Consider the following 24,211-nt stretch of genomic DNA (forward strand, 5'->3'; position numbering starts at 1 on the left):
TATTTACAATTGTTAGATCTTCTTGTTGGATAGACCCCTTAAGTGTCATATAGTGTCCTTCCTCATCTCTTATTATAGTCTTTGGTTTAAAATCTAATTTGTCTGATATAAGGATTGCCACCCCAGCTTTCTTTTGGTGTCCATTAGCATGGTAAATGGTTTTCCACCCCCTCACTTTCAATCTGGGGTTGTCTTTGGGTCTAAAATGAGTCTCTTGCAGATAGCATCTTGATGGGTCTTGTTTTTTTTTATCCAATCTGATTCCCTGTGTGTTTTGATTGGGGCATTTAGCCCATTTACATTCAGGGTAACTATTAAATGATATGAAATTAGTGCCATTGTATTGCCTGTAAAGCGATTGTTACTGTATATTGTCTTGTTCCTCTGGTCTATGTTGCTTTTAGGCTCTCTCTTTGCTTAGAGGATCCCTTTCAATATTTCTTGTAGGGTTGGTTTCGCATTCACAAATTCCTTTAGTTTTTGTTTTTCCCGTAAGATTTTCATCTCTCCTTCTATTTTCAATGACAGCCTAGCTGGATAGAGTATTCTTGGCTGCATATTTTTCTCATTTAGTGCTCTGAATATATCATGCCAGGCCTTTCTCTCCTGCCAGGTCTCTGTGGATATGTCTGTTGCCAATGTAATGTTTCTACTATTGTAGGTTACAGTTCTCTTTTCCCGAGCTGCTTTCAGGATTTTCTTTGTCTCTGAGACTTATAAGTTTTACTATTAGATGTCAAGGTGTTGACCTATTTTTATTGATTTTGAGAGGGGTTCTCTGTGTCTCCTGGATTTTGATGCCTGTTTCCTTCCCCAAATTAGGGAAGTTCTCCACTATAATTTGCTCCAATATACCTTCTGCCCCTCTCTCTCTTTCATTTTCTTCTGGGATCCCAATTATTCTAATGTTGTTTCATCTTATGTTATCACTTATATCTCGAATTCTGCCCTTGTGATCCAGTAGTTGTTTGTCTCTCTTTCTCAGCTTCTTTATTTTCCATCATTTGGCCTTCAATATCATTAATTCTCTCTTCTGCGTCATTTATCCTAGCAGTTAGATCCTCCATTTTTTATTGCACTTCATTAACAGCCTTTCTGTATCGAGTTGGTTAGATTTTACTTCTTTTATTTTTTCCAGAAAGGGTTTCTCTAATAACTTTTGTGTTTTTTTCAAGCCCAGCTAGTATCTTTTTTTAAAAGCTTTTATTTATTTATTTGAGAGAGAGAATGAGAGAGAGTGAGCATGAGATGGGGGAGGGTCGGAGGGAGAAGCAGACTCCCTGCTGAGCAGGGAGCTTGATGTGGGATTCAATCCTGGAACTCCAGGATCTTGACCTGAGCTGAAGGCAGTCACTTAACCAACTGAGCCACCCAGGCGCCCCCAGCTAGTATCTTTAAAATCGTCATTCTGAACTCTAGTTCCAACATCTTACTAATGTCCGTATTGATTAGGTCCCTGGCAGTCGGTACTGCCTCTTGTTCTTTTTGTTGAGGTGATTTTTTCCATCTTATCATTTTGTCCAGAGGAGAATAGATGAATGAGAGAACAAAGTGCTAACAGGGTAAAAATGTCCCCAGAAAATATACTCTAATCAAATCAGAAGAGACCTGAAACCAGGGGAAACAAAGGGAAAGAAGATAAAAGAAACAGAAAAAGAAAAAAAAAACAAACAAAAACAAAACAAAACAAAAAAACAGAATATGATCAAATTTATTCAGGCTGGTGCATAGATCACTGCCACACACTAGATTTTGGGTGTATTCTGGTGTTAGAAGAAAGTGCCTCCCAAAATTTTAAAGAAAGAAAAACTTATGTGCACTCCCGTGCTGCTCCTCCTGGGGGAGAAAGGGGAGTCTCCCCGGATCTGCCGCTTGTTGGGTCCCTGGTGGAGGAGCAGTGGCCTGACTGTGCTGCGGATCGCGGTTTATGGCAACCCCATGCTGACAGCCTGTTCCTCGGCTCTGTCTCTGCAGCCAGCTTCCCTGCTCCAATACCTGCAAGCTCTGCCGCATCAGGCACCCCTGGTGTTTCTGTGACCCCGAGGGTCCTGAGACCACACTGTCCCTGCGAGCTTCCACCCCACCCCCACCCCCCGCTTAGCCACTGGAACGACGTCCCTCTGGGGAGATGACTTGAAAAAGTTCTGATTTTGTGCTCCATGGCTTTTATCACTTCCCAGAAGTGGCCGATGGAGGCCACCCCCCCCCGCCATCTATCCTCCTGAATATCGCCTCAGATTCACTTCTCTGCACGTCCTACCTTCCAGAAAGTGGTCACTTTTCTGTTCAGAGAGTTGTTGCTATTCTTTTCTTTGATCTCCTGTTGAGTTCGTAGGTGTTCAGAATGGTTTGATCCCTATCCAGCTGAATTTCTGGGACAAGATGAAATCCAGGTGTCCTACTCCTCCGCCATCTTGCTCCTCCTCCTTTAATTCTTTTGTCTTTTAATCTTTAACTAGAGTTGTGAGTGGTTTACCCCCCACTATTACCACATTAGGGTATTCTGATTTTATCTATTTATTTGCTATTTCCTGTGGATTTTATTCTTTTATATGTTTTCTTTTTCTAATTAATGTCCTTTCATTTTGGCTTAAAGAACCACCTTTAGCATTTCTTGTAAGGCTTGTCTTGTCATGAACTTCAGCTTCTGTTTATCTGGAAAAATCTTTCTAACATCTCACTCTCTTCTGGCATGCAGATTTCTGCTGAAAAATCTACTAAGGGTGCCTGAGTGGCTCAGTTGGTTAGGCGACTGCCTTTGGCTCAGGTCATGATCCTAGAGTCCCTGGATCGAGTCCCACATTGGGCTCCCTGCTCAGCGGGGAGTCTGCTTCTCCCTCTGACCCTCCCCCCTCTCATGCTCTCTCTCCATCTCATTCTGTCTCTCAAATAAATAAAATCTTTAAAAAAAAAGAAAAATCTACTAATAGTTTCATGGTGTTTTCTTGTATATATCAAGTTACTTTTCTCTTGATGTTTTTAAGATTCTTTTGTTTTTAATCTTTGACAATTTAATTTTAATTTATCTTGCTTTGGGGTTTTGGATTCATCTTTTTGCTTCCCCCCTGGGCTTCCTATATCTGAATATCTGTTTCTTTCCCCCAGGTTAGGAAATTTTCACTCATTATTTCTTTGAATAAGATTTTTGTCCTTTTCTCACTCTCTTTTCATTCTGTTACTCCTATAATGTGTATTATATTCTCTTTAATGGTGTCCCCTAAGTTCCTTAAGCAATCTTCATTCTTTTTCTTTCCTTTTTGAGAAATGGAGGCATCTTAAATGTTGGGACACAAATGTAGGGTCCAAATACTTTGCTGCTCAGGAAGAAGCTGGCAGTTGGGATTTCCCTTCCACCTGCACGGTGCTGGGCCAGTGGTGGGGTTTTTGGAGAGAGTGTGTATCTATCTGCTTCAGTGTGAGTATTTTCTCATTTATTCAATTTGTAGGAGTCTCAGGTGTTTTCTGGATTTCTTTTAAAAGTAATTGTTCCATGTGTATATGACCATTCAGTGTGTCTCTGGTAGGAGTAAAATCCCAAAGTCTCCTATGTTGCCATCTTGGTCAACCTCCTATCTGTTGTTATTATTTTTGATTCTTTTGTTTTCAATACTTCCATGAAATTCAGGAAGTATTTGTTATGGATTAAGCCCTACTTTATTGGATTTCATAAATCCCTTAAAAATATTCCAGTACTCCCAATTCAGTCCTCTGCCATGCTTTACATATCAGTATTTTGGAAACAAACAACAAAACCAAAAGGAAATTTATCCCTTTCAATACTTTCATGTCTTAAAAGTCAAAGCACTTGCTTTAGGGTTATTATCATTTATTAACTTAATTAAAAAACTCAGTTTTAATTATCAATGTAGTGCACAAGTTTCTGATTTTTGGCAGTTTTGCCCACTTCCTACCTTTGGTAATAAGCATCAGCCTTTTTTTTTTTCTTTCTTCTTCTTCTTTTTTTTTTTTTTGTTTAGTCTCATTATTAGAATATATCCAGGAAAAAATAGGGAAAAAGAAAACTGAATTACATTGAAGAACAATATATATAATGTTATTTGAAAATATTCTCCTGATATACAGTTTACTGTCCATTACTCTTTAGTGTCTCTTGACAAGAAATCTATAATTTTTATGACTCAATAAAACAATTATTTTCTATGTACATACTTCTGATCACAAGGTAATGGTTGTGAATTTTTAAAACCACAGTTTCCAAATTTATCAATGCGAGAATTGATTCCTTTGAAGCAGGCAAATGGAGCACCTTGAGCACCTAAAAATTCAAAGATGTCTGTTAAATTATTATTCTTAATCCAAATTAAATTTTTTGTTCATAAAAAACCAATGAAACTCTTACTGCATAAACAAAATATGAAAAAAGTCATTCTTTTTTTCTGTGTGTATCCTGTCAATGCAAGTAGAAAGAAACAATTATCTAACAGATAACAGAAAAGAATTATATTGATTGTAGTAGAATTAAATTATTAAAAATATTTGCTACTCTTCCCTGTGGGAATGCATACTGCCTCATCCACTGAATATTAAGCTTGACCTTGTAATTTGACCCTCTTAATGAAATGTCACTTATGGGCAGAAAATCTTGTGGGACTTGTGAATAGAAGAAGTGTTATATTCTTTTTTTTTCTCTGATGGGGGATAAGCAATGTTTTAAGTAGAGGTTCATTTGTCCATCTGGGTATCATAGTCAAAGCAATATGGAGTAGCAGAATAGTTGTTTTGGATATGTAAATCTGAGATATTTAGAGTTGTTTCCATTTCATTAAACACATAAATTGGTACTCAAAGTAGAGTTCTCCTGTAAAATATGCCTAAAATATGTGGCATTGTCATTGAAGGCTGGTAGTAGGTGATAAGAAAATTACTATCATTGGATAAAGAAGAGTAATTCATGCTACATGAGGGTGAAACACTTAGAGAAACTCTCTTCTCAGTGATTGAAAGGGAGATAATAGCCTTAATAAACTTGTTGTCTTAGGCAAAGAAGTAGGGAAACAGAATCTGTCTTGGTTATTTTTGGCTGTATTTGACCAGAAGGTAAAGGTACTTAAGAAAAAGATGAACTAAACTCAGGATAGAATCAGTTATTTCAGAGGTAGTAGCAAAAAAAAAAATCGAGAAAGTCTAGAAATGTGTCCATTCTATAGGCATCGGGGTGGATAATGATGGTTGCTGGCTGATGTAAATTAGCCAAATTATTATGCTTATTTCATTGTTCTGTGTCTCTTCAATGGTGGGTGTTTGTTGGTGGGTGCTAACCTGTAGATTAATGCAAAGATCTTCACATTATTTTTCTTTTCTTTTCTCTTTCTTTCTTTCTTTTAAATTTTATTTTATTATGTTTGTTAATCACCATACATTACATCATTAGTTTTTGATGTAGTATTCCATGATTCATTGTTTTTCATGTTATTTTTCATCTCCATGTATCTACCCACATATTTCTATCCCAGAACTCTTGCCTCTAATCTTCCAGTCTTTCCACATCCAGGCTCCCCACCAACAAACTAGGTCCTTTGTCATTGTTCATGTGTATATCTATAATCTACCTTTGGCCATTTCTCCTTCCACAAAAAACGGATGACCAGATGGTCAATATCTTTCAGGGCATCCTCCAAAGTGAGGTTGCAGTATGGCTAATTTCCCCCCACCCCCACTTATAACCAGTGACTGAGCCAACACACCTATAAAATAAGCCTAGGTGTGTTCTTCTTGTGTAATTGGTCATGGTGAAATTCCATGTATCCATAAGTATGAGCTGAGGAAGATGCATAGGGGAGAAAGGTGACTGTTTTGGATTTCCTGCTTATGGATTTTTTCTTCTGTCCTCTGCTTTTAATCCAGGTGAATGAATGACTTCTATCTGTCTGACCACTTAACTTAGTATATCTGACATAATTGAGCTTAGGCTGTAGCTTTTTGAACACATGGATATTTGTTGTCTGAAAGTCAGATTCTTTAGCTCTACAGGGGTCACTAGTGTGACCAGAGGTGTTTTTTTTTTTTGTCAAAGTGGTACAATTCTCCAGTTTAGATGGCACAATCTTCCTCCAGAAGCCCAGAGAACTGCCCAGTCATTCTCCCAAAGAGGCTTGGTATAAGCCCCACATAGTATTTTTTTTCCCCGACGCACACTTCTGATATTATTGGGGCTGCTGTGTTTTATAATTCAGAATGCATGGCTGCTTGCTTTGCAGCTTGAACATGCTGCAGAGCCCTTTTTTTGCTTTTCACCTCGCTCAACATTAGCAACATTTCATGTCATCTAGTAAATGGGAAATGAAGCAATGCGGAATATACTGCCTTCAGATCCCAAAGAGAACTACCAGGTGTTGTACTTTTTAGTTCAATAAGATGCAAGATACATACAGTTTGCTTTTACTTTGCAAGGGATGTCAGGTCATGCCTCTGATCACTGGACTCTTAAAAATTTTACTGATGACAAATTTCTAAACATTTGGAAGTCTGTCTCCTGCCCTTTATAGCACATGTGTTATATTTAATGCTCCAACATTCTAGTGATGCTTTGCTTGTTTAGCTGGATTAGAACAAATCACTGATGGAGTAGACAATGTGATATTTTCTAGGATGTCTACATCTCTACAACTACATTATGATTGAGGGCAGGAGAGTAAAAATAACCCTGCAACAAAACTCAACATTAATGCCATCATCCATTCCATGTGAAAGCGAACTCTAATTCTTTTTTCAAATAGGAAAAGAATATATTTGCCAAATCAGTGACTATACTCCTACCACATATCTGAGGCCATGTTATTCTGCTGTAGCATAGATACTATATCTGTCATAGTGGGTGCAATTATTTAATCTACTACTTGTCTCCATTTGCAATAGATTATTATTATCTTCTGATGCCATTTGGTTTCTGCAAGAATCATGCTGAGTAATTAAATGTAGATATACAGTTAACCACCTCTGCATCCTTTAGATCTTTAAGGATAGCATCAATTTGGGGCACCTGGGTGGTTCAGTCAGTTGAGCATCTGACTATGGTTTCAACTCAGGTCTTAATCTCAGGATTGTGAGCTCAAAACCACATTGGGCTCCATGCTGGTCATGGAGCCTACTTTAAAAAAAAATAGCATTAATCTCTGGAAAGAGAGAGTTACAGAGGCTTTCTCCATGGCCTTGCCAAATAGGCCAAGGACATAATGATAGAATTGCACAAACTATTAACATGTCAAACCTGATGATATCCTCTAGGACTAAAAAATAATTGCCAAATGGATTTGTGGACTTAGTGGACCCATTGTACACTGAAAGTTATCAAGGACTCTATTCCTTAACCCCTATAAGTCCCCACTCTCAGAGATACATGATGACACTGTGTTTCTGGGTATCTATGTCAATTTACACTCTTTGTCCACTAGTTTCCAAAATGCTTGGGTATTTTCATTTCCCACATGAACAGATACATAATTAAATGATTGAGAATCATTTGAGAATGTGCTAGAGAAATTGTTAGCATGTATGCTTGCCAAGGTGATGTGTAGTTTCCCTTCTGGAACTCTAACCCTCTCTTAAGTCAATGAGTTTTGGTTCTGAAAGTTGGCTTAGATTCAGAATTTAGACATGGAATTATGGCATTTATTAATGTAACTCTACTCAGTCCCCTAGTCCTCCATTTTTTAATTTCCTTTGATGGTACAAACTGGGTAATATTCTATTATCTATCTTCCTGATTGTCTGTAGACTAGGTATCCATGTCTGCAACTCTGTCTCTGCTGCTTATTACAATAATATTATCCATCTGGTTTCTGGAAGCCAAGCACTGCTCTCTTTATTTTTTTCAAGACCTTGATTTTTTTTTCAAGACAGTATCAATCATGCCCATTGCTATCAGTGAGCCTACTTCTATAATACCATCTCCTCCTATCACCCCTGGCCTACAGAGAAGGCAGTCATGAACACTTAAAGTGATTTTGATACACCTCTTAGGACCACATTCCCTGTGGCATTGGGCCTTCCTGTTGGGACTATTTGGCCTTGCACTTACAGCATATACATTACAGTATATCCATTTCCCTGAGACTTTTCTTTCTTTCCTTTATTATTTCATGGCAATTCCATCATTTAAATTTCTCATGGAGTGAGCCATCCCATTTCATTTTTTCCATGCCTCTGGAAACAATTCTAATAGAAATTTTTATCATCTTCTAGGATCCTAGCCAGGGTGTTAATTCCTTTTATACTGGGAGAGTGCTCCCAAAACAATGAGCTCTATTATCTAATCTTATGTTCCCCTATCCAGTCTTATGATCAAGCACTCTCAGAATCCAATTTCATGTAAACTCCCTTGATTCTGGCAGTAAATGCTAACTAGGACCTACAGCTCCATTGGGGTATATTTTCCTTACTCCCTTATAAGTTCCAGCAAATTCTGGCTCTATTTTGTAGTGCTTTAACTCAATTTTCAGCTTTAGTGTCCAGAACAGTTAGGAGAGAGGTCCTAATGGGGATACAATTTGTGTTTTGAGTGATAGGCTTCCACATTATCTTTAAACAATGGGAACATACTTATACCATTCTTAATTGGGTGCAGGTGGTGGTGTGAGGGATCAGAGCTGTGCCACTTCATAAATTCAGTAGTTTCAGAGAAGTGTGGAGGCTAAAATTGGGGGGAACATATTTTCAACTGTTCCTATCCCAATTGTAGTTCTCATTCTTTTTCCAGCCAGAACCTTAATCATGGTAAAGCAGACTTGACTGAGAATTTACCCTCCTCTGAAATTCCTTTAATTTGATAATTAAGTCTTTAACTTTCTCTAACATTCTATTTTAAGAGATGAAAACCTCTTTATGAGTTAACAGTGGGGCCCATTCAGCATACACTTTGATTTTAAATGAACACCTTTTTGTTATCTTTTCTTAGATTTCAATGTTGCTTAGTAATAGCCATCTAATACACCTGTCCTTAGAGTTACCATTTCCCCCATACATTTCAATTGTACCAGCTAATGGATTATCTTTTACTATCCCAGTTCACTCATTGAGGGTATTATCCACTTTCACCGGTGATGCATGCTCATTCACAGCTTGGCAGTAAATAACTTAGTTTTGAAAATGATCTTATAGGCTATTTTTTTCACACCATTTTCAGGATCAACTGTTATGGTTCAAACTTCTAGAAGCCAGCACCTAGATGAGGTATAATGTGAAAGCTATTTATTAGTGATTAGAACATCTGGACGTGAGAGGGAGAAAGCAGGATAGAGCAGATAAGAAGTCAAACAGAAATGCAAGTCCAACAAAGACTTGACCAACCCTATGGGTAGCTGTCTTCCAGAGTACAAATTGTGCTTGATTTGTGCCTGATTAGAACACAATTGTCAGGTCTTTATACCCCACCTCAATTAATTATTGGATTTGTGCTTTGGGGTGAGGTGTCTGCAGTTAAGACAAATTCTGGAGGAGTGAACTGACAGCCGGAGATTATATGAGGACAGCAGGCAGTATTTCCCTTGTCCACTACACCTTATTTTTCCCCCAGCATTCTATTTTCTTTCCTTTAACTGCACAATTAAAGGTTTCATATTTCTTTCGTATTTATGTGTTTACTGTCTTTGTCTCTTGATCATAAGCTCTATGAGTACAATAGCCATGTGACAATTTTCATCTTGTTGAATACTATCAGCTTGTGTGTTCTTGTCTTAAGTACAGCCTTTTGCCCTATAGTTTTTGGTAACATAAGAATAAGAAAAAAGTGCCTCCCCCAGATAGTAACCAAATAAATGAAGAAAGGAGGGATGAATGAATGAACTACATCAAAAGATCAAATTTTGACACAGTTGGGTAAGTTTTGTGGGTACTAGAGCATATATTAGAGGAGGAAATACACATTAATGGTTAAGTCTTACTTAAACAATGTTATTTTGATTAGAACTCAAAAAGATGTCAAGTGACAAGTAGTTCAATTCTGGATCAAAGATTTATTTAATGAAAAAGAAGAGTATGGCCTGGACAATCTTTAATGGATGTTATAGAGAGTATTATTTAATTTTATTTTTGAATAATATATTAAACCTTGATCTAAAGTTACTGTGACAATGACAAATAATATTTTTTTAAATGCAAGTAAGCATTGAAAAAGAAAACAGTGAAGAAACAACCAAATAAAAAGTGGAATCCTGAAAATACAGCCTACAGAAAATACCACTGATCTGTCATTTAGGAGATTATAGCTCTGCAGCTCTGGTTAAATGTTGGTTAAGTCACCTAATCTGAAACTTGTTACTAAGGAAAAGTTTCAAATAATTAGGAAGACAATATAAATTGCATACCATGTCATTTGGCATAAACTATAGACCTTATTACTGCTGGGCAAATAACTGAAAAGTGGTGCTTATACTACTTTTGCTCAATTAGTAAATGATTGATCTGTATACATTTCACTGAGTGATTTTGATCTGTTCACATTTCATTTAATCCCTCTAAAAAATCGTATTGGGATACTATGAATAGTTACTATATAAAAATCAAGCATATATGCACAACTCTCATTTGAATTACTTGGAAAAACTGTTTAAAAAGAAAATATAAAAATGAATTTTGGTCAGTGGCCTATGACTACTCTTATTCTAGCAGTTCCTCAGTTAAGAAATATGATTATACTTGAGGGAAATTTACTCTGAACTTCTTGTTTTATGCCATTAAAATTAGATCATAAAGATGTGAAGTAAAAGAAATTTAAGTAAAATTCTAGAATTTACTGATTTGCCATTTCAATTTCTATGTAAATTATAAGTGGTAAACATGGATTTTTGTCAAGGTTGCTAAGTACAAAAAGCAAAAATCAAACCATGAGAAGAGGAATGTATGGTATTATTCTGGAGATACTATACAATACTATACTACTATCCTCTAAAAACATCTTCCTTAATTCAAATTTTTTTCTTTTTCTTTTCTTTTCTTTTATTATGTTATGTTAGTCATCATACAATACATCATTAGTTTTTGATGTGGTGATCCATGATTAATTGTTTTCGTATAACACCCAGTGCTCCATGCAGTACGTGCCCTCCTCAATACCCATCACCTTTATTGAGCTTGAGATTCAAGTTCTTCAACTTCTAGAGTCGTGTGATATGTATTTTATCATATAGAGGAAACCAAATTTAAGGTAAAAGAAATATATAAGAAAAAGCAATACCTTCTCCAAATATCTGGGCACACTGGTTATCAGTAGTTTGGCATCGTCCATTATAACAATATGCAGTTCCCAACCTGCACAACATTCCATTTGATGCATAAGTGTCAGGAACACAATTATTAGATGTTCCATTGCAATATTCTGTAAAATCACATTCTTGATCAATACTCTTTCTACATGGAGTGCCTGCTACTGATATCTAGGAGGAAAAAGAAAAAGAAAATCATGTTCTTGTGAATGACTATTCTTACTTACTTAGTGAAGGGATTTATCAAATAAAATATGCCTAATTATTGATATTTGGGGGAATCATGGAATTCCCAAGGTTGTGAGTTCTCTGAAGGAAATGTCCGGTACAGTATTGATTATGAAGCCTGAAGGAAAGTAACTACCTCAGATGTAAAATGATCCCTTCTGACAGAGGGTTTATAACCATTCTGCGTTCTGCATTGGGAAGCCATCTGACTCAACCTGCATTTGGAAGGAGCCCTAAATGGGTAACACATACCTGTTCCTCAAAATTGGAAGAACAATGCCTCTACATTTTTGTTCTTGAGGTGAACAAGAGCCTAATTGCCTGGTTTTAATTTCTTGCTTGGATTTTCACTAGTTTGTGTGGGTGAGATACATAATCTCTCTCATTGGCAGTTGCTTTGTTTGTAAACTCAGGATGATAATCATTCTCTCAGAGAATGATTTTGGTAGTATTAAACTGAGTTAAACTGGATTATTTGTTTTTTTGAGTGTTGAGTTTGATACATTTGTTATAGATTTTGAATACTACCTTTTATCAGATATTTCATTTGCAAATATCTTCTCCCATTCTATAGGCTGCCTTTTAGTTTTGTTGTTTCCTTTGCTGTGCAGAAGAAAAATCTTGATGAAGTCCCAATAATTCATTTTTGCTTTTGTTTTCCTTGCCTTTGGCGACATGTGTAGTAAGAATTTGCTATGGCTGAGGTCAAAGAGCTTTCTGCCTGTGTTCTCCTCTAGGATTTAATGGTTTCAGGACTCACATTTAAGTCTTTTATCCATTTTGAATTTATATTTGTGTATGGTATAAGAAAGTGGTCCAGTTTCATTCTTCCACATGTTGCTGTCCAGTTTTCCCAACACCATTTGTTGAACAGACTGTCTTTTTTCCACTGGATATTCTTTCCTGCTTTGTCGAAGATTAGTGACTATATAGTTGGGCGTCCATTTCTGCGTTTTCTATTCTGTTCCATTGATCTTTGTATGTTTGTGCCAGTACCATACTGTCTTGATGCCTACAGCTCTGTAATATAGCTTGAAGTCTGGAATCATGATGCCTCCAGCTTTGCTTTTCTTTTTCAGGGTTGCTTTGGCCATTTGGGGTCTTTTGTGGATCCATACAAATTTTAGGATTGTTTGATCTAGCTCTGTGAAAAATGCTATTGGTATTTTGATAGGAATAGCATTTAATGTGCAGACTGCTTTGGGTAGTATAGATGTTTTAACAATGTTTGTTCTTCCAGTCTAAGAGCATGGAATGTTTTTCCATTTATTTGTGTCCTTTTCAATTTCTTTCTCAGTGTTCTACAGTTTTCAGAGTACAGATCTTTTACCTCTTTGGTTATGTTTATTTCTAGACATCTTATGGTATTCAGTGCAATTGTAAATGGCATCAATTCCTTGATTTCTCTTTCTGCTGTGTCATTATTGGTGTATAGAAATGCAACAGATTTCTGCACATTGATTTTATATCCTGTGACTTTGCTGAATTCATGTATTAATTTTAACAATTTTTTGGTGGGAGTCTTTTGGGTTTTCTACATAAAGTATCATGTCATCTGCAAACAGTGAAAGCTGTACTTCTTCCTTGCTTATTTGGATGGCTTTTATTTGTTTTTGTTGTCTGGTTGCTGAGGCTAAGATTTCTAGCACTGTATTAAATAGTAATGGTGAGGGTGGACATCCCTGTCTTGTTCCTGACTGTAGAGGAGAGGCTCTCAGTTTTTCCCCATTGATGGTGGTATTAGCTGTGGGTCTTTTGTACATGGCCTTTATGATGGCTCCCAAATAATCTAGTTAAGAAATGGGCAGACGACATGAATAGACATTTTTCCAAAGAAGACATCCAGATGGCTAAGAGACACATGAAAAAATGCTCAACATCACTCATCATCAGGGAAGTACAAATCAAAACCACAATGAGGATCACCTCACCACCTGTCAGAATGGCTAAAATTAACAAGTCAGGAAACAACAGGTGTTGGCGAGGATGTGGAGAAAGGGGAACCCTATTGCACTGTTGGGAATGCAAACTGGTGCAGCCACTATGGAAAACAGTCTGGAGGTTCCTCAAAAAGTTAAAAATAGAACTACCCTATGATACCTCAATTGCACTGCTAGATATTTAAAGATTCAAAAGATTAAAAAATAAAGATTTGAAGGAATACAAGCACCCCAATATTTATAGCAGCATGATTAACAATAGCCAAACTATGGAAACAGCCCAAATGTCCATCAACTGATGAATAGATAAAGCAGATGTGGCATATATATATGCAATGGAATATTATTCAGCCATCAAAAAGAATGAAATCTTGTCATTTGCAGTGGCATGGGTGGAGCTAGAATGTATTATGTTAAGGGAAATAAGTAGGAGAAAGACAAACACAATGATTTCACTCACATGTGGAATTTAAGAAACAAAACATGAACATATCGGGGGGGGAACAAACCATAAGATCCTCTTAATAATAGAGAACAAACTGAAGGTTGATGGAGGGATGTGGGTGGGGGGTGGGCTAGATGGGTGATGGGTATTAAGAAGGGTACTTGTTATGATGAGCACTGGGTGTTACATATAAGGATGAATCACTGAATTCTACTCCTGAAACCAATATTACACTGTATGTTAACTAACTAAAATTTAAATAAAAATTTGAAAAAAAAACTGAGTTAAAGTAAAAAGTGCTTAGAACAACACATGGTAAACAACGTACGTAATAGCTATCAACATCATTATATGTAGTATTATCTGAAAATAGAAAGACCTCCTTGCATAGCTCAGATAAAGATTACAGTTATTATCAAATTTATATGGCTTGTGAAGTACTTTATCTATTGCTTTTCATAGGGAAGTTTACCCCCTCCCCCCCACTCTACAGTTCTGTTTAATTGAATTAATACTTAATAGACTGAGACAAAGATGAGTAACGAATGAAGTGGTGTCTTAAAAGTGATGAAATTAAAAAAAAAGAGTATTTCAACCTAAAATCCTATATCTACAAAATCTATATTTCAAAAATTAATGAGACATAAAGACTTCCTTAAGGCAAATAATAACTGAGAGAATTCATTTTCAGCAGACCTAAATTACAAGAAATCATAAAGGGAGGTCTTCAGGCACAAATAATATGATAATAAACAGAAATCTAAAATACAAAAGGAAATTAAGAGTAAAAAATGGAATAATTATTGTTAGTTATTAAATTCATTTTTCCCTTATTTTACTTCTCTAAAAGATAAAAGCTATATAAAGCAAAAATAGTAACAATGTATTTTGCATTTCTAGTATATGAGAGTGTCCTATTATAAGACCCATTCACTCCATGTGAAGTGGTATATTTTATGAAATCAGACTCTGATTAATCAAAGATTTGTAAACTATGAGACAACCAGTAAAATTATTTTTAAAGTGTAAATAAAAACCAATAACAAACTAGGGTTTTAGAGGGGAGGGTGAATGGGGGGATAAGTTAGCCTGGTGATGGGTATTAAGAAGGGCACATATTGCATGGAGCACTGGGTGTTATATGCAAACAATGAATCATGGAACACTACATCAAAAAGTAATGATGTGATGTATGGTGACTAACATAACATAAGAAAATGAAATTTAAAAAAACCAACAGCAAAAATAAAATGAAGCTACATGTTGCATACTTTTAGAGTTTACATTTAATTTTTGGAGCAACTGTAGGTCTTATAAAAGGCTGATGGGAATTGACAATAGTATACCTACTTTAGAAAACAGGTCTTTGGTTTCCTATATAAAGCTCCGTATACATTTACCATATGTATCTTATAAATGAAGTAAAACTCTGTGTTCATACAAACCCTGCTTAGGAATATTATTTATAGCAGCTGTATTTTCATCACCAAAACCTGAAAATGCCTGAAATGTTCCTCAACTGGAGGAGGATGTATTAGCAGACTCTGGTACAACCTTATGATACCTGCAATACTTTCAGCAATAAAAAAGGAATGAACTCTATGGCCAGTCAACTCAGATCAAAGAGCTCTTCCAGAAGGAATAGCCACCTGGAGAGAATGTCCCTGCTTCTGCCGATGCCAAAGCCCTCGGTCAGTGTGATCTTGAAGTACAATCCAGGCATTGCCTCAGCTTTGGTGTATATGCCCAGTCTGCTTCACCAATCTCTGGTGCAAGTCTGATAAGAAAGCAGGCTTATGTACCTGTGCTTTGCATGATACTGTGGTGTCATTACTCATATATTATCAAAAGGTAACCTTCTTTTCTTTATTTTTAATTGTGGTAAAATACACATTTGCCATATCAATCATAAAGTGTATAGCTCAGTAGGCACTTTGCTTTTGCCTTTGTTGCTTAAAAAGCTAATTTAAACACTAAATTATGTCAGTTATTTGAAAATAGGTCAACTTATATAGATAACAAAACTTTGATGTGGATATAATGGCCTTCTTTTTCTTCTTAAAGGCTTTTAAAAATAGTGTTGACATCAGATCTCTAATTTAAAATGAATTAGAATTGTTTTGTTTTTTGGGAAACCCAAATGGTTCCTACCTTAGTCTATAGTTCCATTAGTAAGCAACCTTTTAAAATTTGCATTTTGTAGTTCTTTCTGCTAAACTGGTTGTTATTAGCATTGAGATAAAATGCAATTTTGAAAATTTTCTCTTTTGTATGAAGACTTTGTGCCATATGTGTATTACTGATGAGGAGGGAATCAAAAAAGATTTAGGTGTTTAAAGGAGCTGCTTTTAATTAGGACTTTGGATTCTGTAAGGAAAGTCACTTCAGTTTTGACCTTTTTTCCACAAGCAAGCACCTGAATGCCCTGGGCTGCATACCATTCCTCATGCCTTTTTCTCTTAACTGTCAGAGATGCTGCCACTGGTTCTGCCTTGGATTGTACTCTGACATGCCTGAGTAATTGTGAGGTTAGTAGTGGTTGTTGTACACCCATTTGTGAGTTAACCACTATTTGAATGATGCTGCTTTTTAGAGTTTCAGGTAACTGGAAATTTTTCAACTTTTGTGGGTTTTTTTTAAGATTATTTATTTATTTATATCTTTATTTGAGAGAGAGAGCAGAGTGAGCAAGAATACAAGTAGGGGGAGAGGGGCAGAGGGAGAGGGAGAAGAAGCCTCCCCGCTGAGCAGGGATCCCGATGCAGGGCTCGAGTCCAGGACCCCAGGATCATGACCCCAGCCAAAGGCAGATGCTTAACCAACTGAACCACCCAGGCTCCCCTCAACTTTTGTGTTTAAAAGTGTTTTGGAAAAGCTGAAACAAAGTGAAAACATACAAAACTAATGATTTTTGCTTTGCAAAATTATACACAGGTGTTTGTTTACTATTTATTCTGTAATCCTCACTGTCTATATAACTTCAATAACACTTAAATTTGTATTTTTTTAAATCACTGTAGGGATTCTGCCTTCTGCCATATCTTTGTACATTCTAACCAAGTTATATGGAATGTTTGTGAGTTAGTTTCTATACCATCTATAGAAACTACCATTCTATACCATAATAATAAATACCTATTTTGAAAACACAAACTAAACAAACAAAAAAGGAATGGGCCACTAACAAGCACCACAACATGAATGAGTCTCAAATGCGTTATGCTAACATGCCTAATTACAATGTTTATACATATGATTCAATTTATATTTCTGTAAAAGGAAAATTACAGATGCAGAAACAGATGTGTAGTTACCAGGGTCTGTGGGTGTAGGTGTGGATTGAATACAAGGAGGCACATGGTGACTTTTTGGGAGTGGTGATAAAATTACCTATCCCTTGATTGTGGTGCTAACTATAAGACTGAAAGTTTGTTATAACACTCAGAATCATTCACTAAAAGAATTTTACTATAATAAAATTATAGTATAGTAAGTTATACCTTAATTGAAAAATTGGGCAAAAAGAACGTATGGTATATTTATGTGTATATAATATATCAGAATTGGAATTATAAAATGTTTTGCATTATTGAACTTGATTTCTCATCCAAACATGTCTTAAAAAATAATATCATATTAGTGCACCCATATTTAGCCTGCAGTTATTAATTCTTATATAATATACAATAATTTATATAACCATTCAAATGCTAATAAATATTGTTTATTTTTTGCTACTGTGAACAGTTCTTTAATTAATGTTCTTTTTTGAACATTCCATACATGTGCATATTTCTACCATATGTACATAAGAGAGAAACTGGTAATTTATACTCTGTTCAGAGATATTCAAATATTGCTCACCTTAAAGGGATTGTAGCAATTCAAAATTCCACGAACACTCTCCAAAAATGATCTTTATCCCTTCTCTTTGGTTAATATCTGACACTGTTGTTTTTAAGATTACCATTTGGATGACTAATTTATGATACAGTATTCTTTTTATTTGTGTTTACCTTAATTACTGCAGATAAAGTACAGAAATTGAACAATTCTACTTTCATTGTTATAAATTGTCTAAGCACCCCCTTTGCCTGTGTGTGTGTGTGTGTGTGTGTGTGTGTGTGTGATTTGCCTTTTATTTATCAATGTCTGAGAGTTCTTTGCATATTCTGTATGCTACACATTTTGTCTGCTACACAATTTGTCTATTTGTGTTACAATTTTTCCATGGTCATTTACCATTTATTTGACTTCACAATTTCTTGAGAATTGATAATATTGATATAGTAATGTATATATGTTTACTCTTCCTTTATCTCATAATTTAGAAGATGGTAAACTGTGGTTTGAACACAACAGAATAATCAGTACCTATTTGTGATGCATTCTTTAATTCACAGTAGTTTTCCTTTTTACTTGTGGTTGTTTATGGACTCTTCATTTTGTTACACTGAATTAGTTCTATATTCTTTTTATCAATGCCACAATAATTTAATTAATATAGACTTCTATGATCACAGTTTAATTTCTTTTTCATAAATGTTGGAAACTTACCTCACAGTTTGATGTACAGCATAGTCCAGAGCCACATCTTGCTGAGTCTTTCAGTTTACATGTATTAAAATCACAGCACTTCTTAAACTGACATTCCTAAAATTTCATAAGAAATATTATTGTAGTTCAACCACTTAACAGCTCTTATTTATTAATCTTAGCTTCTATTTATACATTTTTGTGTTCAACTTTTCAATTATACAATATATTCAGTGAAGTTTTATTGTTTTATTATTTCTAGAATGTCCAAAAGAACATATAACTATAAAAACTAAATAACATCTAAAACAGCAGTTGATCAGTAACATTTATTACTTAAAATCATTGATAATTAATTCATAAATTACCAACATAGAAATGTATCTTTGAGGAAGAAAAGTGTGAGTTTCCAAGAGAAAAACTTCCCCAATTGTCTTAGTGATTTGTTTATTCCGGCTTCATTTTGTGAATAAAGTTAAAGTAGAGTTAAGCAATAGTAACACTTAAAATACACTTAGTTTAATAATCATGTGTCATGTTTTACTGTAATGAAATTAACAAAAAAGGATATGTTAATAAATATATGGATTTTTATTTTTAAAATTTTTAAATATTTTTTTAAAAATTTTAAAAGATTTATTTGACAGAGAGAGAGGGTGAGCAAGAGAGAGCACAAGGAGGGGGAAACAGCAGGCAGAGGGAGAGGGAGAAGCAGGCTCCCTGCAGAGCAGGGAGCCCCATTGCAGGGCTTGATCCCAGAACCCTGGGATCATGACCTGAGCCTAAGGCAGACACTTAACGGACTGATCCACCCAGCTGCCCCTATGTACTTTTACAAGGTAAATGACAGTCAACTCTAATGCAAATGAAGTAATAATTTAAACTAAATATTGTTTCTATGTAAATAAATTGCATTTATATAATTTTTAAATATTTTTATATTCTTAACACAGTGTTACACGAAAACAATGAATCATGGAACACTACATCAAAAACTAATGATGTACTGTATGGTGACTACTGTAACATAATAAAATAAATTTAAATTAAAAAAATAATAAAAAATCAAAAATCAAACATTTTCTATTTACTCAAAAAAGCAGTTTCAAAGATCTTATCCTTTAACATAAAGGTAAGATTCTTCTTGATTTCTAATTTTCCATTTGTTTCTGCTTTTTCATGTCTTTATGTCAATAGATATATATTTATAAATATTCCCATCCTAGAAATAATATAGAAAATATAGAGTAAAATTTGAAATTGTTGCTATACTTCCCAGATTCTCCAGAGGTAATTTCTGTATCATTATTAGTGTGTGTGTGTGTGTGTGTGTGTGTGTGTGTGTGTGTGTATTCTTTCATGGACAGTAAATGAAGATATTCTCCCAACCATATTTATCAATATTAATTATGACCAAATCAATTTAACTTACAATGAGCTAATGGGGAAATGTCTCATTTTCTGTTATCATTTCTTTAATTACTAGTGATTGTGAGCATGAATTTTAATTTTGTACGTTATGAATTAAATAATCATTTCTTTTGACCACTTTGAGTATTTTGTTTGTTTTTCCTTCTTTTCCCCACTAAATAGTGGGAAAATCTTTTACATAGTATCCAGTTATTCTTTCTCTCTTCTATATGTTTATAACATTTGTTTGCAGTCTATTTTTTGTCTTGTTAATGGTGCCTGTCATTTTGTGAAATTTGTAATCTTTTCTTTATGACTATTTTTTAAATTTTTTTGTTTTTTTATGACTATTGGTTTTATGTCTCTTTACCAAGACCTCCATTATGCAAAGACTATTATCAATGCTTTATTATAATATTTTTATTGCTATTTAAAACTTACAGATTTATTTTTTCTGAAATGTATCCCTCTATATTTTGTGGGATATTTGCCCAAATATTTATTACTTGTCATTATATTTGTGTATTCAAGAACAAATGCACACTCTACATGTGTAGGTGGGTATATAAAACAGAATTTCATTTGTGTAAAATGAGGGATATTTATGAAGATATAGATGTCCATCCATTCTGCCAAAGACCACCTGGAATACATCTGTAGTTCAGCAAGTTGGATTTATTACTAGTGTCAGCAAAGGAGAACACACAATTACAGAATTTGGGCTCGTGTTGGGTAATTTGGGGCATATAAGGACTCTGGGCTTTGCCAGAGTAGATGCTATCAGAAAAGAAGTGGTATATCTCTGATTGGGTATCTTAATAATGCTTATCTAGAAGAGGAAGGACATACTAATATTAAAGCTGAAATTGGTAAAGGAGCAGGAATTACTCACATTAGCCAGGATAGGAGGGTGTTTGGTCATTTCTGTGACCTGAACAATTTCCAAGTTTTACCTGTATTCAGACATAGAGAGTGGCCTTGCTTTTTTTCTTCATCCATCATGATCACAGATGTTGAGCTTTTATGAAATTATTTATGTTCAACAGGAGAACCCCACAACCCATCCACGTCAGGCCAAATCCTAGTAGCACCAACGCCCAGCTGATATTATTAGGCCAGATCCTGCACATCAGGGGTTGCTTCTCCCTTTCTCATAATGAATGCACTGGATTTATAGATAAACAATCTGACATTATCTATTTCCATCTTGAAACTGAATGTTATATATCTATGTAACTTTTACATATTTAGTTAAATCACTTGATAGATATGTGTTGATATATAAATAAATAAAGATGCCAATTTTCATTTCTTATGACAATAGCCCAATACAACAGTGAATGCAGTTAAACAGCCTCAAAGTATGCTTGATGTTTATTAAGGCAAGGTTTCCTCCAAATCATTTTTTTCTATAAAAATTCCTTATATTCTTCCTTAGCTTTCATTAAGAAAATCTTTTGAATAAACTCTCCAAGTATTATTATGACTAATGGATATTCTAAATACACTAATCCTTATTCATTGATACAAATGATACATAATTATAAAGATAATTACACTATCCACACATTCATTGAATCAACAAGTATTTGTTGAGTACCTTGTATGTACCAGATGCTAGTCTATGTACTGGCAATCCAGCAATGATTAAGATATGGACTATATTCACTTTAAATTTTTTGTATTTTTTTTGCCAATACCACCTTATTTTAATCACAGTATGTGTGTGTGTTTGTGTGTGCACATTTGTGTTTAATTTGCTAGGGATGGGAATTGTCTCAAATTATTAAAATGGATGCATAGACTTAGTTTTTATTTCTAGATGAAAAAAATGAGTTAGAACATATTGCCTTTTTTCTATAATTTAGACAATGTATAAAATCAACATAACTTCTTTTTTTTTAATTTGAGTATAGTTGACACAACAATATTACATTAGTTTCAGGTGTACATCATAGTGATTCAACTTCTCTCTATATTTTGCTATGTTCACCACAAGTATAGTTACCATGTGTCACTATACAATGCTATTATGGTATCATTGACTATATTCTCTATATTGTGCTTTAATTAATTAAGAAAAAATCACCAGGAGAGCCGTGTGGTATGGACTTTTCTTTGATGACAAGTTTTGATGAGAAAATAGGATTTCCTTAGCATAATTTTCTTAATAATGCTATTCACATTTTAAATGTCTACTCATGTTGGTTTTTGCAAATGCTTTTTTTCAAAGAATTTGTCCATTTAATCTAGGTTGTTAAGTTTAGAAGTATAATGTTGTTCATGATATCATCTTACCATTTTAATGTCATGTTACATAAGATCTATATTGATGTCCCATCTTAGTTACTGTTGTTGCTGAATTTTTTTATTAGTGTCAATAGGGGCATTTCTGACTATCTATTTGTTCAAACAACTTACATTTGGTTGCAGAATGCTTTGATACAGAATCAGTGAGAACCTGGGGTCCACTGAACCTACTGTGAGGTGGCCTTTTTCAAAGACTCCAGGTATTACCTGGACTCTCTATACCCTCACTCTACTAAAGATGATGTGTTGGGTCCTCTCATGTAAATACCATGAGCAAAGATTCTGTACTTGAATCATCCTACAATGATCTGGGTGTTCCCCCTTCCCCAGTGTACAGTTACCTCAGTAAAAGACTATAGGTCACTCTGTTGGAGAGGGGAATGATTGAGGAAATTGCTGCTTTCTGTCCTAACTGGAGCATTGTAGGATTTCATCCTCTACCTGAGCAATGAACTCAAGCTCTGAGACTGGCTTGGGTCCGAAAATGTAGCAAGAGATTATCAAGAGATCTGTAGTAATTGGTATCAATCCTCTGCTCACTTTTTCTTAATTTTTAGTTATATACACCAAGAAATATGGTAATTGACTACCCAGATCTTTCTTAATTATCAGTATAAATCCATGCAGGTCAAAACCAGTAGTTGCCACCTCTGCCTCTCCTTCCCTTTATGCTAATTTCATCCATTTTGGCTGTTATCGTTAAGTACTGCCACTTGGCCTCTGCTATTTTGGTATTCAGTGATTTCCAGTGACACCAGGGTGCCCAATTCTGTAATGACACTTCCAGCCATTAACTGTTGTCTATAAAAGAAAGTTACCACTGAGATTTTCAACAATATTAGTACCTCCTTAGTAGTGCATTTTTTCATTGCCTTAGTGAAAGCAGTACCCTGTGAGCCACACAAATAATTGGGTGCTAGATTTGGTACTCTTATATTTTATTATAATATGATCACTATTCTGAGCTTTTGACCCCTTCCATATTTCTCTATTAAGGTAGTTCTTACAATAAAAAAATAAAAATAAAGACGTACTGGCATATCCACCTCCTTTATTCTGGGTTAGACCGCAATCTTCAAGGATTCATCCAGCAGCAAATCAAGGCTGGCCATGGGTCTCCTTGCCTATCAAATCTTGATTCACTAGAGAGTATCCCCCATCAATAGACGCTACCCTATCCAGGCCTATAATTCAATACCTCGGGGACAGCATTCTTAGCATCCATTCCTGCATATTATCCAGGTTTTTGTCTATACATATCAGTATGTTCTTAAAAATAATCTCTTTATTGTAATAGCAGAGAGTACTTCCTCACTTGGGTTATGTTTAGACTTGACATAGTCTAGAACCAATGAGGTAAGGCAAGGACAGATCTTGAAAAGAACAAGCATCATCTTGTGAGACATTCATCTCATGTGGATTCTTTGTATGGCCTCTAGGCAATGTAAGGTTGCCTTCCTCCACCATGGGGCTAGCGGTCACTTCCCAGCCCAGGGGTTTCCCAGGAATTTGAAGGTTTAAGTTTCTAAAGTCCATCATTTCAAACGTCCCAAACTAAGAAATGAGTACATTTTGCCATCTGGCCAACAATACATGCACTTTCAGAATCCTATCCTCGGTGTCTGCTTCCTAGGAAACTTCTGGTACCAGTTGATTTGGTTTTAGTTGCCTAAGAAACAGACTCTGAAACAAGGATGCATATAAGTAATTTATTTGGAAAGTGTAATAGTTCCCTAATGAGGCTGTCACAAATTACCAAAAACTTAGCAACTTAAAAATAATTAATTATCTTATAGTCTATAGATCAGAAATTCAAGTACATAAACTAGTCCAGATCCTCTGCTTGTAGTCTCACAAGGGTAAAATCAAGATGTTAATAAGGCTATGTCCCTTGTTGGAGGCTTTGAGAAGCAATTCACCTCAAGTCTCATTCAGATTCTTCCAAATTCAGTTTCTGTGGTTATAAGACTGAGATTCCTGTTTCCTTGCTGGCTATCAGCCAAGAGCATGTTTTTCTCCTAGAAACTAATTGCATTCCTTCTGTGCTTCCATGTGTCTTCCTTCAGCAACTGCAGTTTGGGTCTCTCTCTCTTCAAGTATTTTTGAGTCTTCTGCCACATCTC

The 24,211-nt window shown here is 35.2% G+C and overlaps 1 protein-coding gene across 5 annotated transcripts in view; it reads right to left on the minus strand.

Moving 5' to 3' along the window:
• Positions 1–24,211, minus strand: part of LOC112834857 (disintegrin and metalloproteinase domain-containing protein 18-like) — a 192,441-nt gene that overhangs the window by 87,188 nt on the left and 81,042 nt on the right. For all 5 annotated transcript variants that reach the window (XR_012381180.1, XM_025886326.2, XM_073902519.1 and 2 more), the window contains 3 exons: positions 18,390–18,485; positions 11,192–11,390; positions 4,171–4,276 (listed from right to left, as the gene is read on the minus strand). Coding sequence is in view for 4 of the 5 variants with exons in the window: in XM_025886326.2 (XP_025742111.1) it covers positions 4,171–4,276; positions 11,192–11,390; positions 18,390–18,485 (401 nt within the window). In the remaining variant the exon portion in view is untranslated. The remainder of the gene's footprint in view (positions 1–4,170; positions 4,277–11,191; positions 11,391–18,389; positions 18,486–24,211) is intronic.

The sequence above is a fragment of the Callorhinus ursinus genome, unplaced genomic scaffold, assembly GCF_003265705.2.
Source record: "Callorhinus ursinus isolate GAN/ISIS: 27379988/994484 unplaced genomic scaffold, GSC_fseal_2.0 scaffold17, whole genome shotgun sequence".
Taxonomy (NCBI): Eukaryota; Metazoa; Chordata; class Mammalia; order Carnivora; family Otariidae; genus Callorhinus; species Callorhinus ursinus.